This window comes from Danio rerio, chromosome 25 (genome assembly GCF_052040795.2).
Source record: "Danio rerio strain M-AB ecotype USA chromosome 25, GRCz13ab, whole genome shotgun sequence".
Classification (NCBI taxonomy): Eukaryota; Metazoa; Chordata; class Actinopteri; order Cypriniformes; family Danionidae; genus Danio; species Danio rerio.
Genome location: NC_141045.1, coordinates 25,408,304 through 25,426,005, shown reverse-complemented (window position 1 = coordinate 25,426,005; position 17,702 = coordinate 25,408,304). Strand labels below are relative to the sequence as shown.

At 36.3% G+C, this 17,702-nt stretch overlaps 2 protein-coding genes across 2 annotated transcripts in view; one reads left to right on the top strand and one right to left on the bottom strand.

The window, feature by feature from the left end:
• The window catches only part of LOC147837707 (uncharacterized), an 838,558-nt gene that overhangs the window by 129,010 nt on the left and 691,846 nt on the right, over window positions 1-17,702 (top strand). The window lies entirely within an intron of this gene.
• si:dkeyp-19e1.3 overlaps window positions 1-17,702 on the bottom strand; it is a 60,567-nt gene that overhangs the window by 27,334 nt on the left and 15,531 nt on the right. Inside the window, exons 2-6 of the mRNA XM_087312370.1 lie at window positions 9,338-9,411; window positions 5,809-5,894; window positions 4,709-4,748; window positions 2,660-2,740; window positions 2,284-2,391 (exon numbers count right to left, since the gene is read on the bottom strand). Coding sequence (XP_087168496.1) covers window positions 2,284-2,391; window positions 2,660-2,740; window positions 4,709-4,748; window positions 5,809-5,894; window positions 9,338-9,403 — 381 coding nt within the window. The 5' untranslated portion in view covers window positions 9,404-9,411. The remainder of the gene's footprint in view (window positions 1-2,283; window positions 2,392-2,659; window positions 2,741-4,708; window positions 4,749-5,808; window positions 5,895-9,337; window positions 9,412-17,702) is intronic.

Here is a 17,702-nt window from a genome sequence, read left to right as displayed (position 1 = left end):
AAAAAAACAACATTGTGGCAAAACAACACTATAAACTGCCATTACAATAATCTCCTCAGTTACCGATTATGTGCTTTATTCAGTGTTAAACGCTTCCAATGCAAGTTTGAACACCATTTTATGTGACATTTATTGCCATATGACTGGATGCAGCAACAAGTGTTGTATTGCCCAAAGTAAACGCACCCTGATATAATGCTGAAAACAGACAAAAAAGTGTTACGTCCCAGGACGTATTTGTTTCTGTTTTGTATTTTCTTTCTTTCTTTCTCTGCTACACCCTAATAGGTGATGATGAACGTCACCTGCTGCCACTAATGAACCATTCAGTGATTGGAGGACGAGTAAAGTCGTGGGCATTTAAGCAGCTTGTCTCCAATAGAACTGTGTGTTTTTGTGTGTGTGTGGAGGCTCTTTTGTGAGACTTTAAAATATTCTTTGTTTACTCCTTTAAGCATTACTTGTTGATTAGGAGCTTTAACTTGGGGTTGGTTTAGTAGAGAGGGGGTGCCATTTTCTTTTTTGTAACAGTTTTCTCCTGTTTATGTTAGTAAGGGTGTGAAAGTATGTTTGATGTATTTTTCTTTTCTTTTCTTTTCTAGATTATTTAGTTCTTCCCTTTCTCCCAGTTAGAGAATTTTTGTTTGTTGTTTTGGCTTGAACCCCCTCTTGAAGTTTTTGGAACCCTCCCTTAATCCTACACTAAATATTTTGTTAATCTTCATTCAGGTTGCATATTTCTTTTGTTTAGTCCTTTGAGAGGTTGATCATAGGACCTCAATGCTAACACACACACACACACACACACACACAAAACTCCACTAAAATTCTGTTCCCGTGTCTCCCTAGACAGAGTTGAGGGGAACGTAACAAAAGTTAGTTTTTACAGTTTTTTGGCATTTGGAAAATTTTTAAACGTTTTTGATTTCTTTTCTGAACTTTGAACATCTCTCAGATTTCTTCTTAAATATCTTAATTTGTGTTCCAAAGATAAACAAAGGTCTCAGAAGGTTAGAACACAACATTTAGACAAAAAATGTCATTTTTAGCAGTAATAGATATAAATACTTTAATTAAACGCAAAGCTGACATGACATGAAAATACCACTTACTTGCATATTATTCAGTCACAACATTGCGCCACAAAGTCAAAACGCAATACTTAAGGCTGATTTATACTTCTGCATCAAGCGCAAGTGCATGCCTTGGTGCACCTCTCAAAAAATGTAACTATACGTTGCAACGATGCATAGCGCAAGCCGTGATTAGTGTGGGCAGGGACAAGAGCCACGTAAGCCCGATAGAGCAAGTGTTTACAAGTGTGGAGTCCCATGTCCAGATGGGAACGTTAGTTTTGTGTTGACCTTGTGATTAAAGTTGTTGCATGTCCACTGGTTCCCGCCCCAAAATGAGCAAGTTTGAGCTACATGTACAGTAAGGAAGCGTTCAGAAAAAACAAAACACAAGCGAAGAAACTTGACAGAGGAACAAAAAACCTGCTGCCAGCTAGCGTTTCGGTAGTGTTATTGCAGAGCAATACAAAGCAATACAAAACAGCGCACAGAAGTATAAATGCATGGTAACGCGCATTACATGCGCCGTTCGTGAGTCACACCCATCACTAAACTCAGAAGTATAAAACTGACAAACAAAACTGGCTGAATAGAGCATACACTAACATACGTATTATTCAATTAAATGATGGCGCCAAACAGTCAAAAGATATAAAAATATATAAGGATGTGAATGTATTCATTGACAGTCAAGGTGATTTGAAGCATCCAGATGAACCTGTATGAGGATCAACATGACTTTGAATGTCACAACTGACCAATCGGAATAGAGTATTCCAGAAAGCCTTGCAATAGCATTAGTCACTAGTCAATTAGTCAAACATTAACTCAGCAGACCTTATTATAAAGTTTTACCCTAATTTAATTAAAAATATAAGTATTTTACCATCCCTGAACATTGATATAAACTTTGATCCAATTTGCAGCTTATTTTAGCTCTTTGTTGTCTTTTTGTGGTTATGTTACAAATACAGAAGAAAACAATAGTAATAGTTGTTAGCATGCAAAGCAGCAAACAAGTGTTATGAATAAAACACTAGTGTGCCAAAGGCTCAGACAAAACTAGTCTGGCTAATTTAAACCCAAACAATCACACAGGACAAATCAAAACCCAAACAAATGAGTCACAGAATAAATTAGCAACAAACAGGCAGTTATTCATTCAAAGGACCAACTGGAACCCAAACATATGCCACAAATATGATCCTACCTCATACTTCCTGAAGTTTGCTTGTTTCACCTTTTCCACATCTAATAGAAGAGCCCAGGCCTGACCACGTAGCTTCAAGGGAATCCCCTTGTACACCCGCTTCATCATCTGGAAAATGCACATGGGAAAAGAAAACAAACAGATGGCGAGATTTATTTTTGGATCCCCATTATTTAGGAAGTGTGTGCCTCTTTAGCCGTAGCAGACTTCACTGTAGTAAGTATGTGATTGTAATGGCAGTAAAAGCTAATTGATACAAGACAATAATGTTAAATTATTTAATATATTAAAAACATTATACAAAATACTTAGATGTATTGTAGAGCAGCTTTGAAAGTGTCTTCCACTTAAAGGTGTAGCTATTGACTTAAGTTACCTTTTCACTATTCCGATACTTTTCCCACTTTTTCACCATCTTAATCCATTTTTCCTCTCTTTCCATCTCCTGGAGTTTGTACTAAAGAAAGAGCATAATACATTTTGAATCAAATAATGCAACATTCATCGAACTAAACTGAACCAACATAAAAATTAAAAAAAAAAAATGTATGCCTTGTATGGACAATATTTTGTATTTGCCTGTAATGTATAAAGAAATATATTAATATGGGTGATCTAAATAATACATTTAAAAAAATAATACACAGTACAAGTTTAGGGTAAATACCCACAGCATAATGTATGCAACCTTAGTTCCGCAACAAACTTAATGGCTAAAAATGTTTATAAAAAAATAAATAAATAAAAAATTTATAATAAAAATATATATATATATATAAAAACAAGACACTATAATGTAATAGGCTATTCAATTTATAAATAAAAAAATTAAAATAATAAAATTAATAATAATAGTAATTCCTAATCTCCTCATTCACCACCAGTGTGCAGAATCCATCTGGATAACGTGACGGCAGCCATATTGCATCAGACCACACATCACACACCAGCTCATTGGTGGAGAGGAGACAGAGTGGTAAAGCCATTTATGATATGGGGATGGTTAGGAGGCCATAATGGACAGAGGCCAGTAGGCAAATTTGGCCAGGATGCCGGGGTCTTCCTGGGACATCCTGGGATTTAATGACCACAGAGAGTAAGGACCTCGGTTTAACGTCTCATCGTCTCATTCGCCTTACAACAAAAAGGTCACTAGTTCGAGCCTTGACTGGGTCAGTTGGCGTTTCTGTCTGGAATTTGCATGTTCTCCCCGTGTTTGCGTGGGTTTACTCTGAGTGCTCTGGTTTCCCCCACAAGTCCAAAAATATGTGGTACAGGTGAACTGGTGGTTGGGTGCTGTCGACCAATTTGGCATCGTACAATGTCTAATATGAAACATTGCGATGAACAATGGCATCGTCGTCATAGGCTGCGGTGAATTAATTACAAATAATTAATTAATTCATAACGAATTAATCATTTGTAGCCTGATTAACACAGTAAATGAATAAAGATAAGTTACACACATAATTACCACCTGTCAATCACTTTTTCTGCGTGACTCGTGAATAGGCGTGAATAGGCAGAGTGATCTGTCGTTATAATGGCACCGACAAACTTTTGGTTTTTGGTTTGTAAAAAGGTACTTTTTGGTCGGTAAAAAGGTGCACAGCCAACAGTATCTGAGGTGCTCTCTAAAAATACTAAATACAAGTGTGAAAGTGGAAGATTGAAGCAGTCTATTGACCCGCTGACTGCCTGGACCCACTGTCTCGAGCGCATGACAGTGTGTGTGCATCTGTGTCTGTGTGTGTGCCTGTGTGTTTATGTGTGTGTGTGGTCATGTGATGTGCGCTTTCAGCGGTAGTGTGGAAGGAGCAGAAATGCTAAACACCAGAGTGAATGTGGATCGTTTTCGTTCTAAAATGCCATTTAAAAACTAAAACCTATTAGTGTAAACAGGGCCTGAGTGTGTATTTTTCGCGAGCGGATTTGCAGAGGGGGCGGGGCAGAGGATCACGATGCCGGCTCAGCATCATGGTGTCGTCGGCCATCGGCTATAGACGATGACATCGTCTATTGGCCCAACCCTATTGGGTAGGCTAAATTGTCTGCAGTGTATGAGAGTGAATGAGTGCGTATGGATGTTTCCCAGTGATAGGTTGCAGCTGGAAGGGCATCCGCTGTGTAAAACATATGCTGGATAAGTTGTCAATTCATTTCGCTGTGGCAACCCCAGCCGAAAAGAAAATAAATGAATGAATACTGGGGCGTTAGGATCCCCACAGACCACAGATTAAGCACCCCCCCCACCCCTCCGCTAGTCTCATTAGCACCTCTTCCGGCAGCAACCTATTTTTCCCATGTAGTCTCCCATCCAGGTATTGAACGGGCTCAGCCCTACATAGCTTCAGTGGGTGACCAAATGTTTATTGTTTTCGTAAGAGACAAACAGCAAATCTAGAAAGTTGATATCTAATCTCACCTTCTCCTCCACTGCAGTTGGTGTTGGCAATTCCTCTTCACTGGAAAGTATAAGGGGGGAATAATAGGTAAATCTGTACTACTAAAAAAAATTAGGTTTATTTAAAAAAATCTATTTGTAATTTTACTGCTAATCCATAAAACACACTGGTCACACATAAAAATATTCACCATTAAAATTTAAAAAATGTATGAGGTTGCAAAAGGGCAGAAAATAAATAACAAAATAAATTTCCATGGGAACTTAGTCTCAGGAATTTTCTAAATATTTTTGAAATTTGAAATTAACTAGAAATGTATATAAACTCTATATACAAACTATAAACATTGATCATCAGCTGACATGCACACAAAAACTAATACTTATTAAAAAATGACATTTTTGACTGATTTAATTGTAAGTGGAACTTTACACTTTAAGGAAATCTTCTTAAGTGTTGAATGTAAGAAAACATATTCCCTTAAATTTGTTGTAAAATGAACAAATACCCCACCCTTCCCTAAATATCTAACTTACTTGAATTGATATATGATTTGGGTTCAAACGCAGAAATGCAGCTTCGATATTCTTTTTATATTCAGATATTAAACAATTTCACTTAAATGTTTGCTCAGTGAGTGTATTTATTTATACATTGATAACTGTACAGTAGCCTATAGCACAAGTATGTTTTATGGTAAAAATTAAATGTATGTAATTTAAACAGACAGATGGCCATTTTTTGTGTGCAAGATTCAAGAAAATATCAGTGCCTTCAGTGTTGTGTGCATGTTATTTGAGGAACATGCAGGTTAGAGAACTGCATTAAATCTGGTTGTTTTAACCAAATTTAAAGAGAAAGATATATTTTTTTAATTACAATTGAGTACCCTGTCACAGACTAACCTTCATATATTAAACTCAGTTTACTCCCTTTAATTTCAGTTAATTCCCATATATTCCAATGGAAAGTTACCAGCCTTTAAAAAATCCAAACTACCCAGAACCACCCCACAGTATATATATAAAAAAAGACAGTTCAGAAGTCATCACTGATAACTATGGAGCAAGGTAATTTTGCTAGCCTTTGTGGTAAAACTGCATGGAATGGCTAGACTTACTGCAGAAACCCGAAGCGGTCTGTAACCTTAAAGATGCTGTAGTCTCCATCCTCCCAGGGGTTAATGTGCACACCCTCCTGCCTGCCCTGTAACCAAACCAACTAAAAAGCTGACAACCACAATATAACATGACAAAATTAAACACAAAAAAGCACGGTCACACTGCAAATGCTGCAGACTGGAAAAACAAACTTATACAACATATTTCAAATGCCACTGTGATGGAAAGTTCAAGTTTGATGGACTATGACCTGCAATTTTGCATCACGTGAATTCGCGAGGACAATAGTAGTTCAAAGTGTGGAGAAAATTTAGAATATGGAGCAATTGTTTGTTTTATTAGTTTCACATCCTCTTGTTTTATCCAGCCCCTTTTTATGGCACTGTCCGTCAGAATTTCGCATGCTCAAATTCAGTGACCATGACTTTAGACATTTGATTTCTATCTGATAAGAGTTTATAACAAAATCCACATATGCAACATAAGTTAAGGAATGATACAAAAAAACAACAACAACAAGAGAACCCACAATATCTTGAAACAGACTGACATGTTTGTTTGTCTAAACGAAACACTTTGGCCCAATCCCAGTTCCACCCCTACCCCTTACTCTTATCCCCACCCCTGCTTTTGCATGTTCACATGAAGGAGTAGGAGTGTCCCAATTCTCCTCAGCTTGAAGGCGTAGGGCTAAGGGAAAGGGCTAGATACCCCTTGAAACAAAGATTTTTCAGGACCACAGTCGAAACTAAGGGGCAAGAAAATTTCCCAAAATACAAATTTAACAATGGCAGCATGACTGCACATAGAAAAAAATATGATCGTTAATCTATTCTCAAAGTTGGATTGAGAGCTGGGTCTATTCTACGCAGGCTATGATGACTTTCACCTTGGTATTTTAGCGCCGATACCTCCGGTGAGCCGTCTGACAAAAAAAGTGCCCTTCTGCATCAAATCAGCAGTATGCCTGACTTTAACTGCAGTTCGGCAGTTTCACTTTAACTCATGAACATTTCATTCATCCCCCATGACAAACTGGGGTATTAGGTGTAAATAAGGAAGGAGTAAGGACTGGTGAAAGTGTTATGGAATTTAATAATGCACGCAAAATGGAAAGAAAAAAACTTTCGCATTTCACAATGTGTGTGTGCGTGCAGTCCAGTGCGGTCCTTTACTGACAGCTGTGTGTGTGGATCTTGTCGAAAAATATGGCAAAAAGTCCTACTGTACATGACGGTAATGGTTTGATTGCGGTGTTTACTTCAATAATGCTACTAATTTATGCATACTCCACATCTTAATTCCATTATTGTTTAGTTCAGTTATAACTTTAGTCAGATTAAGGTGATCAAAATCGCTGTTTCAAGCTTATGTAGGCCAAAATTCATCTTGAACTGAATAAACAGTTAGTAAACACAAGTACATCTCATTGAACATCACTTATTTTCATCAACAATTATCATTATTATAGTTTCTCAAGCAGTTTGTGATGAATTTCAGAAACAGGAGATGAGAAACCCCTCATCTAATGTGCCACCTGGCATGAGAAACCCATTCTCAAAGACTTAATATTTGGGTAGCACACATATTCTGTATGCCTTCGGCAGAATTCAAATGAACCATTTTAATCTAGATTATTTCAGATTAATTTCAAGATTACCCTGCCAGAGAAGTCTAGTGGCTGGAAATGACTTTTTTTTACAGTGTCTGCTATACTGTTAATGTTGTTTTTGTGTGTTAACATAAAATATGGCCACGGTGTAAATGCACAGTACAGTTACAATCTTATTGCCACATTATATAATTATGACAACATGTGATATGCCTTCAGTGATTTCCTAAAGATAAATACCAAAAAATAATGCAATGATATGATGACGTGTGCAGGTGTTGTAGTGCTCGCCCATTTCTTAGAGGTAAATTTTGAAGCCCTTCCCCTTCACACTCTGTTTCAAGAGCCAGTGGGAAGGGGTAAGGGTACAAAAATAGACATGGCACAAAGGTAATTGAAGTACACTGAACATTTCCATGACTGTAGTATGAGTTTGGGTTTAGTAAGACATCCAGCTGTTGTCCATCAAAAAAGGGGTTCCCCTTTAAGAAATGTCACCTCTGGCCAGAAACTTACATACTTCTCAAATTGTATAAGTAGGCATTAAAAGGAATAAGAGTATAGTTCCATTTCATAATAATTTCATTTTCCATTGGTCTTGGACAGGGGTGCACTAACTTTTTCTTATAAAGGACCAAAAACCAAACTTGAATGGGGCTAGTGGGCAGGTAAATATAGTTGTAATGGGTAAATTCCAAATTTTTTTACATAATATTTACAAATGAATAGAAAACATAATTTATATTAACTAATACAGCATTTTATTTTTGCATTTTATAATGAACTTATTACCGTAAAAATAAAATCTCATTTATAACCGAACTACATTAGTTTTTGCCTTTAATTGCATGCCTAAGTCTTCTGCATAGTCCTTTATCCATCGAGACATTATTTACATTTTATAAAACCAGATTGGTTTACAACATTTAATTGAAACACTTAATTTCAGTATGTTTTTTTTTTTTTTTTGTAGCTCAGCAATAAAACAACAAAAAAGTTATGTTAAATTAGAAATGACGATTTCTGTGTTAAAGTCAACACAGAGATTCCTCAACCCTCTCCATCATACTTACTCTCCTTAGATGGTGGGCCGAATTAAAGGTTACAATGGGCCAATTTTGGCCTACGAGCCCTACTTTGGGCATCTCTGGTCTTAGTGATATAATGACACTAATAATTTTTTACAAAATTCTTTGGTAATTTTTGAGTGTGATGTTAATGGTTTAATCCCATTCGATTATCTATGCTAAGTTAAGCTAACAGTGCTCCCGACAAAAATGGTAGAACTAAACTGTTTAACTCTAGGTCAGTTGTAAAGGTGGAGTAAAAAAAACAAGTGGAGTGTTCCTTTTTAGGCTTGTCTGGACCTGCTGCTCATACAACATTCTGTCAATTTATCTGTGGCTACCTTAAGTTACCTTAAGTACTGTCTATGAAATTCCACAACCAGTTCACACACCAAAATGTCAACTAATTGAGCAATTTAACAAACAAATAAAATAAGAATTATGACCAAATTTACACGGAGACCTTACAGTAGGCACTATTGTGACCACCACATACTGTATACTGTACTTGGTTTCAAATTGACTATTCTTTTTAATCATTATACGTAATGTTTTATGTCTGTTCAAACCTGAAACATATCCAAATATTCACCTTCATACAAAAACCGCCACCTTGCAAAGATCAGTAAAATGCAGCCATTTTTAATGTGGTGTGGTCTAAATTATAAATATCTGGGACTGTTGATCCCTAAGATTTCCTCTCTAAGAGAACTGTCATTGTGGATACGGAAGATTCATTAACTAGTTCCCCTTTGTCTATATCCTTATTCATTTTTTAAAGTTAAAAACGTAGGTCAACACTATAGAAAGTCAGCCAGTATGCAACTTAAAGGATGTGCTGTAACTTGCCTTCTCATATTTTTCAATGATGTCAGCCCGTTCTTCTGCTATTAGCGTGTCGATGTCCTTCTTCATCTCAAAATCTGGAAAAGGAACAAAACAAATTGTCAAATGGATGAAAACAAGTTTCCGAAGGTCGTTGAATATGACAAACTGCCCTCGACTGATCCCCCTCCGGGTCTGTTTGGCTAAGACGCATGAAAAGGATTGGAAGCTTCTACATTCCAGCAATATTACAACATTTATCCGAGTTCTGCCTGAAGCGAGAAGACATCCATGTGAGGTGAGGTTGAACAATTACCACGGGCCAACAACAGACAAGTGATGTTGTGTCAGGTAATTCATCAAGTACTGTTGTTGCACACACACAAAGTACTGTAGGACAATTCAGCCATTGCCCTTCTATGTAGAAGAACCAATGCATGGTTAAAACAGACTAAATAAAATTAAGCAGTAATATTTTGAGTCTGTGGGGTGGTTAATAATAGTAAAAGAACTTTAAATGAATGATTGTTGCTTTAAACTAGGGCTGTAATATTAATAATATAAAGTTGCAATAACTTTGATTTATTTTATGTGCCAAGTAAGGGTTGTGATAAGACACTTATTCCATGAGACCACCACGCTAACATCATAACTCACTACGCAACTTATCACCTCAATAAGAAATCTCGTCGCAATTTAATTTTCGTAACACAAGATCTCGTCACAACCCAATGCCAAGTAATTGTGTATTGCATGCATAGGACGTTATTCCAAATTTGACCAAATTGATGGGGCCTTAGGCTTTTCAAATCTAACCTCCCCATCCAGTAGGTGTTGTTAAGCTAATGGCTGGACCAACCATTTTCAATATACTTAATTTACAAAGTTTTTAAAAGCACATCACAGCTATAGTTTCATATACCGGCAACATTTGAATCATTAAACAATTATAAATATTTGCTAGGTTGTTCTTAACTTTAGTTTCTTACAGTGCATCGTTGACAGCACCCTTTAATTTGAAGCACACATTATTAGTATGATAATATAATTATCTTCGTAATATTGCACACCTCCATTCACCTCTCACCCTGACACAGTACTGTCAATTTTGTTCACTTGTCACCTCCCACATTGACTATTCTAATTTAGTTTACCACATAAATCTCTTCACCAGTTGATTCAGAATTCTGCTGCCCGTATTATAACCAGGACTCCATCCATACAACATGCTACAGCAATTATACGTTACTTACTAATCATGACTAATAAACCCACAGCTATAAAATCGTCTCATGTAAACACGTAAAAGTTTCTTCTTTGTATTTCTGAAAAATTTCACATACAAACGGCTACAAAATGAATTCCCCCATTAACAGATTTGAGATATGCAACTAAAAACGCTGTGTTCTGCATGTCAGGCATCTACAGCAGGTCTGTTGCCTGCTCAGCACCATGTGTTGACGTCTGTGGGTTCACATTCTCTGTGGACAGGTGGAACTTTTACAACCTCTAGTTCACCAGACAACTGTTGTGCTGAGACACATGGGCACCTTGCTGTTAAACCACCTGTGCTTTTCAAAACATACGATAATATAAATGGAAACCCAAGTTTCCCTTTCAAACTTTCCTTCACTTACAGAAAAATGTGCAAAAATAGCATGTTTGTAGATATAACAGCTTGTACTGTTAAGAGGCAACATTGCACAACTTTTTTAAAGGGAACATAACATTTTCATATTTAAGGTTTTAATGTGTACCACTTAAAAAAAAACTAAAAGGTTGCAATGTTGTGACTAAGTAGAATGTATAATTTCCTTATATATTTACCCTTGTATTGTTCAACTTTACCACCCTTCTGTTATGCTAGTGACTGTTTTTGCCCAATTGACCTCCATTATAACAACAGTTTTTCATCGCAAAGCCTTGACACCAAAAAATTAAGCGTTTTTGATTGTAGGTGGTTTTCCCTGTTGGGAAGAGGTAAAATTTGTCATTTTTACGGTTGATCATCATACTGTTGGCACTATTAACCCTTTAGATAGGCTTGTACAAAAAAGGTTTTATGAAGGTTAAAGGTTTTAAGCTTTTATATGGAGTCTTATGGAGTAAAACAATAAAGTGTGCATGCAAAAATACACTTACTATGTTTACTATGTTCTAAGAGCTGAGTTTAGATTGCAAAGGTGCTAATTTAGATTTTCGCAGACATATCAAGAAAAGTGCGCAAAGATCTCTCTCACACACAAACACACCTTATTAACTGTGCGTTCACAACGAAAGCGGGAAAGAGCTTCAAAGTAGCCGGAAGTCATTTGTATTGAATGGGACCTGGTGGCTTTAAGCAGCGACGAGCAGATCGGTGTGTGTTCGCCGATGTGGGCGTCGAGGAGAGTTGATAAAGTCAATTTAATGGTAATGTTGAAGTCCACCGCTTCAGAAGATTCCAGAGAACACAGTCCTGTGAACTTTGGTTCGGACCACAGTTGTTCCCAAGGGTTTGATAATTGCACTTGACTAATTTCCATTGTTTATGTTTTCTCACAGTAACATACATTATAACAGTTACTGGCGAGTTACTGATGTGCAGATGTGAGTCTAATGCTAACTATAATGATAGTACAAAACAGTATTGCTGCTTCAGAACATTTCAGACATATGGACACATATTGGATAAGTAGAGCAAAGCCACATCACACACAACAACTTAATCTTCCATAGTTAAATGCATTTGATAAAAAGTGTGCAACATTTTCACACTAGAAAGCATGCTTTTTATACGGTAACGTAACTGATTTGCTGATATTCTGCAACTGCCCCTTTAAATATGAGATCCATGTAGTGAATTTTGACTATCTCGCTGGTAGAGCTAGGAAGGCAGACAACATAGACATCAGGGAGACCAGAGCAAATTTTGTACACAGTACTAATCTTACTTCTTCCAACAGGCAAAACCATCAACAATATTGACCTTATTCTAAAATGTGGAAGTGCGCCTGTTTTCGCGATTGTCTTAGAACTTCCGATTCAGTGAGAGAAATGACTAGGAATAATAAACGGCAGAAAACGGTCAAACTACTTGCTCTACAAACAAATGTTTGCATGACTATACAGACCAAGTAGAATAATATAATAAGAAAATATCAAATTGCAACATCAAGCAGCGTAATGAGCAGTTTTTAACGTCAAAAAATAATGGAAGTGAATGAGACCGGAAGTCTCAAGCCAAAAAGATTCAAATGGCGGCACCCGCTCGTCGGTGGAGAATAAGGTGAATAGAATATAAAACAATATGGTGTCATGGCTTTGCAATCCAAAAATGTCATTACAATAGAAGTCAATGGGGTAAAAGTGGTCACTAACAAAATGAAAGGGTAATAAATTGGCCCAGAGAGTGTCTTGTTGAGTTTTTGAAAAAATTCAAAGCATTTTCCTATCAAAATAAGATTTGTCACCAAAAATCGTTCCATTTGCTGAAACAGAGAGAATGTTGTGGACAAATGTAGACTAAAAGTGATAATTATTATTATTATTATGTTTAAATTTGTTATTATTGTTTTTTTTATTATAATGAGAATTTACTTTGCTTAATTTACTATTTTTTTTTTTTACTTAAAACCTTAACAGATTATTTTTCCCCCAATGACATATGATGTGATAAATTAGTAATTTAAAAATACTACACATAAATAATACAAGCTAGTCCAGCTAAAAACAGTGCTTTTAAATGTCACTAAAAGTATTTAATCAGTATTTAAACCTCATAGTTAAATAGACAATGAGGCGAATAAGGTCTACTTTTTGAGAAAAAAAAAAAAAAAACACCTCTTTCACCAGGCTGGCTACAGGTCTGCCTTGTCTTAGTAGCACTTTTTGTTTGTTTTGGCTTTTCATATTGAATCACCGAATGCCTCATTTGTAAGTCACTTTTGATAAGAGTAAATAATATATTACTAAATGTAAAGTAAATGTCTATCACTAAAATCACTAAAGGCACTAAATTCATGTTTTCTAAACGCATTTTATGATCCTAACTAAATGTGAGTAATAACTAGATACAGTAGCCCACTGAATAAGCTAATAAATAGCACACTTTTACACAGTATTACATACTTGACATACTTTTATGTCATTCAAAATGCATTTGATGTCTTTTAGTCTTGTTTTTGGATCAGATAAGTAAACGTTTTATGAGCTGCCATGGCATTATTCAGTATATAAAAAGGAAGTTCTGAAGTTCTAAAATACCTTGTTGTCAATGACACTATCTTAAAGAAATTGAGTCACTCGTACGAGTTTCTTTTTTGAACACAAAATAAGTTATTTTAAGGAAAGCTGAAAACCTGTAATCAATGACTTCATTAGTAAAAAATCAAATACCTCAGTGCTGTGTTGAAGCACTTAAATTACTAGGCTATTGGTGCCGATCAAACAAATAAATGAGTGTGTAAATGTTGACATTGTTTTTGGTGAACTATCCCTTTAATAATATAATATATTTAATGATATTTATATGTCAAATGATAATGATAAACTGTCTAATTCTAAGGACTAAGATCTTCTTTTTCACCATGCTATAGGAAAAAGTTTCTTTGAAAAAAATTAGATCTACTATAAGCTGACCAGGGAAAACAGGTCAAAGCTAGCAAGAGCATTATTTATTTACCACAGTCTCAGGGAATGTAATGGCTTGACAGAAACAGTGTCTATGCTGCCGACGTCTGCATAAATATATTCATCCTTGTAAAAGAAAGAAAAAAAATACTAGCAGAATTATTGAAAACCTTTGCAAATATGAACAAATAATCTTCTACTTAAACAACAATACTAATAATATTACTACTAATAAAATACTACAAAAATATAAAAAACTACAAAATTTAATAAATAGAAACGTTTTGTCCAATTTATGGTGGATAATTTCTAGCTGGATACTTTTTGAAGCTTCTGTTTTTTTAAATAAATACTAGAATTAAAGGTCCCGTGAAGTGATTTGAAATGTGCAATTTTATTCAACGTTTGATTATGTCAACGTCTCAACATTTGATTATGAAGTGAAACATGAAAATGGGGAACATACAGCTCCTGCCCTTTTTAAAAGACAGCTAATATCATTTTGTTTTATCACAGCTCTGCTTGTGAGAGTGGTTGAGCTCAAGCACAAATAAAAAAGTAAACTAGAAGCGTCTTGAAGGGGACGGGACTATGGGATCAAATTCCCACCTAAAGAATGGTGGTTGCGGATAGAAAAATAATGCACGTAAATAAAAATATTCTCATCGTTTGTATAATTATAATAATGCGCAAAAGCGAAAACTAAATGCACAATGAGAAAAAACGAGGTTGTAAGAGGCAATGTGAGTTTCATTTAAATTATGGGCAGGCATCATTGTCATCATTGTCCACTAGTCGAGATACTAAATGCACAATAAGAAACAAGGAGGTTGTGAAAGGCAATGTGAGTTTTATTTAAATTATGGGCAGGCATCAGTGTCATCATTGTCCACAAGTCGAGATTGACAGTTGCTTCTCAATCAGGCGAAGGGGGATTTGACATCACTCCAATGCAACCTACTCAGTGTGGCATTTGTTTCTAGGAGTTTCAGATAATATAGACACCTGTCCGTGATTCCAGGGAATTCCAACCAAAAAACTTTTACATGCTATGTCAATAATATTATTATTTTTCCATCCGTGGCTGCAATACTTTCGGTGAGAATTTGATCCCATACAAGGCATGTAAGATACTAGAGAGCATTTGATTGGTCAAGATTTGACCAGTGAACAAAGAACAGTTGATACATTTAGGTGGAAGTGAAAAGGCTATGTTTATATCTTCTATAATGCAATTTTTGTCACCGTTTTGTACCACATCAGCTTAAAGATATCCGTAAGACTACGGACACTAACATCTTAAAACAACACCATTATTCTAATTTTCACAAGACCTATAAAGTCTGATGAGGTTGGAGAACACCACTAAATCGTAGACATTTCAAAGAAAGAACTTTACTATACACTCTAAAAAACGCTGGGTTGGTTTTTTAACCCAAATGCTGGGTTGAGACTGCTGGGTAACAAAATTGGGTTGATTCAACCCAATTTGGGTTGAAAATCGATCTTTATCTATAACCCAGCAGTGCTGGGTTGGGAACGCGGACGTGAAAGAGAGCACGCACGTCACGTCAACATGCAGGGACATCAACGTGAGAAACCGCCATTTTCTTTGCGCTGTCTTTGAGGGGAAGCGAGTGAAATTCTGTGTGAGACGTAAGTTATTTAGTGTGTATTTAACAATTTTCATAAGAAATAACACACTTAGTTTACTTAGTATAATATACACGCGCTTTTTTTTCTGTTTCTCCGCCTGATGGCCGACTTGTTGCTCCGCCTCACGCTGACCTGTGCTCGCCTTATGGCTGAACTGTTGCTCCGAGTCCGCCTGACGAGCCACCTGTTTCTCCGGATCTGTTTCTCCGCCTAACGGCGACCTGTTTCTCCGGACCTGTTTCTCCGGACCTGTTTCTCCGCCTAACGGCGACCTGTTTCTCCGGAACTGTTTCTCCGCATAACGCCCGAGCTGTTGCTCCGCCTCACGCCCAGCCTGTTGATCGGTGGACGGGTAAGCGCGCATGGCATCGGAAGGAGCTCGAAAAGTATAAGGTAACTAATGAAACTAACGTGAAGCATGTTTGATGACCACTTTATAAACACAACACCTAGGATAATTTAGGAGCTTTTTATTGTAATAAAATGCCTTTTGAATGACACAGATTTTTATGTTGGCTAGGTGATGACAGTAAGTAACGTTACTGTGATTTGTGATCTTTCTGGGGTGTTAACTGTAAAGCAGTAAGTAGTATTTTTACTCTTGTATTTCTTAAGTTTGTTCATGGATTTTTGTGACAATACTTTGATGCATAAGTGTTGAATTCAGCTTCTAACAATGTTTATTTTTAATCAAAATATATACAATAATTGTCCTGCTCTGCATGTACATTTTGTTTAGCTGTACATCTGTACATTGAATAGCAAATGTTATTAATTTACTATGAGCATTTTACATTCTAGACGTGATTTGAGCTATCTTTAATTAATCCTGTATGTAAGGGTCGTTTCATGCTAACGGAAATGTCTGAGCTAAGGCTAATTCCAACCTAATCATCTTCGACTGCAAAAAGAAAAAGTTTGACCACCGTTTTATGTGACACCCTGGATAATTATTATCATTTAGGAGTATTTTTGTGATATAGTGACTTTTGGCTAACATGATATTTTTTTACTTAATTTTGCTTAAACGCTTTTATCTGTTATTCTTTTTCAGATGGATAATTGCGTAAAAATCAAACTAAAAGAATGCAATCTTGAGGAGTTAATCCCCACATTTGAAGGTATGTAATAATATTTTACTTGGTTCATTGTAATCATTAGGGCTGCCCTTGTCTAAACATTTGTCTGGTTGACTTGTGATGTTCATTTGAAGCATTAGTTGAATAATTACAGATTTATTAATAAACCATTTATTCATTAATTCATTTTCTTTTTGACTCAGTCCCTTTATTAATCTGGGGTCGCCACAGCGGAATGAACCGCCAACTTATCCAGCATATTTTTTACACAGCGGATTCATGCAGCATACATTGACTTTGCCAGTGTGGACTTTTTTTCTGCAACTAGTGGGTAGCACATTCGCCTCATAGCAACAAGGTCACTTGATCGATCCTTGGCTGGGTCAATAGGCCTTTCTGTGTGGAGTTTGCATGTTCTCCCCGTGTTCGCGTGGGTTTCCTCCAGGTGCCCCGGTTTCCAAAGACGTGGTAAAGGTGAATTAAGTAGACTAAATTGTCAATGGTGTATGTGTGTGAATGAGTATTTGTTTCCCAGTGATGGGTTGCAGCTGAAAGGGCATTCGCTGCATAAAACTTATGCTGGATATGTTGGTGGTTCATTCCATTGTGGTTACCCCAGAATAATAAAGCGACAAAGCTGAAAAGAAAATGAATGAATGAATAATAAATTTTTAGTTGACTAATGGTTATTCAATTATTAGGGGGCAGCCCTAGTAATCATTAGCCACTTCAACACTTTAAACTGAGAGATTGAACTCTAATGCCAATTTGTTTTTGTCTGGTTATTTTTTTAAATCTGCTGTTCATGCAACCAGTGACATTCTCTTGTTTTATTTTTAGCACAGGAGCGAACCTTTCCTCGTTTTTAGGTCAATTTGAATACAATTCAGAGGGTAAGGATTCAATTAAAGGTTTCTCGATGCATAATGATGCATTTAATGCATAATGATTGTCTTAGTTATTTTATTAACAATGAAAATGTTATTTTTATGTTTGTTATTAGGGTGGCATGGGGGCGCAGTGGGTAGTGCTGTCGCCTCACA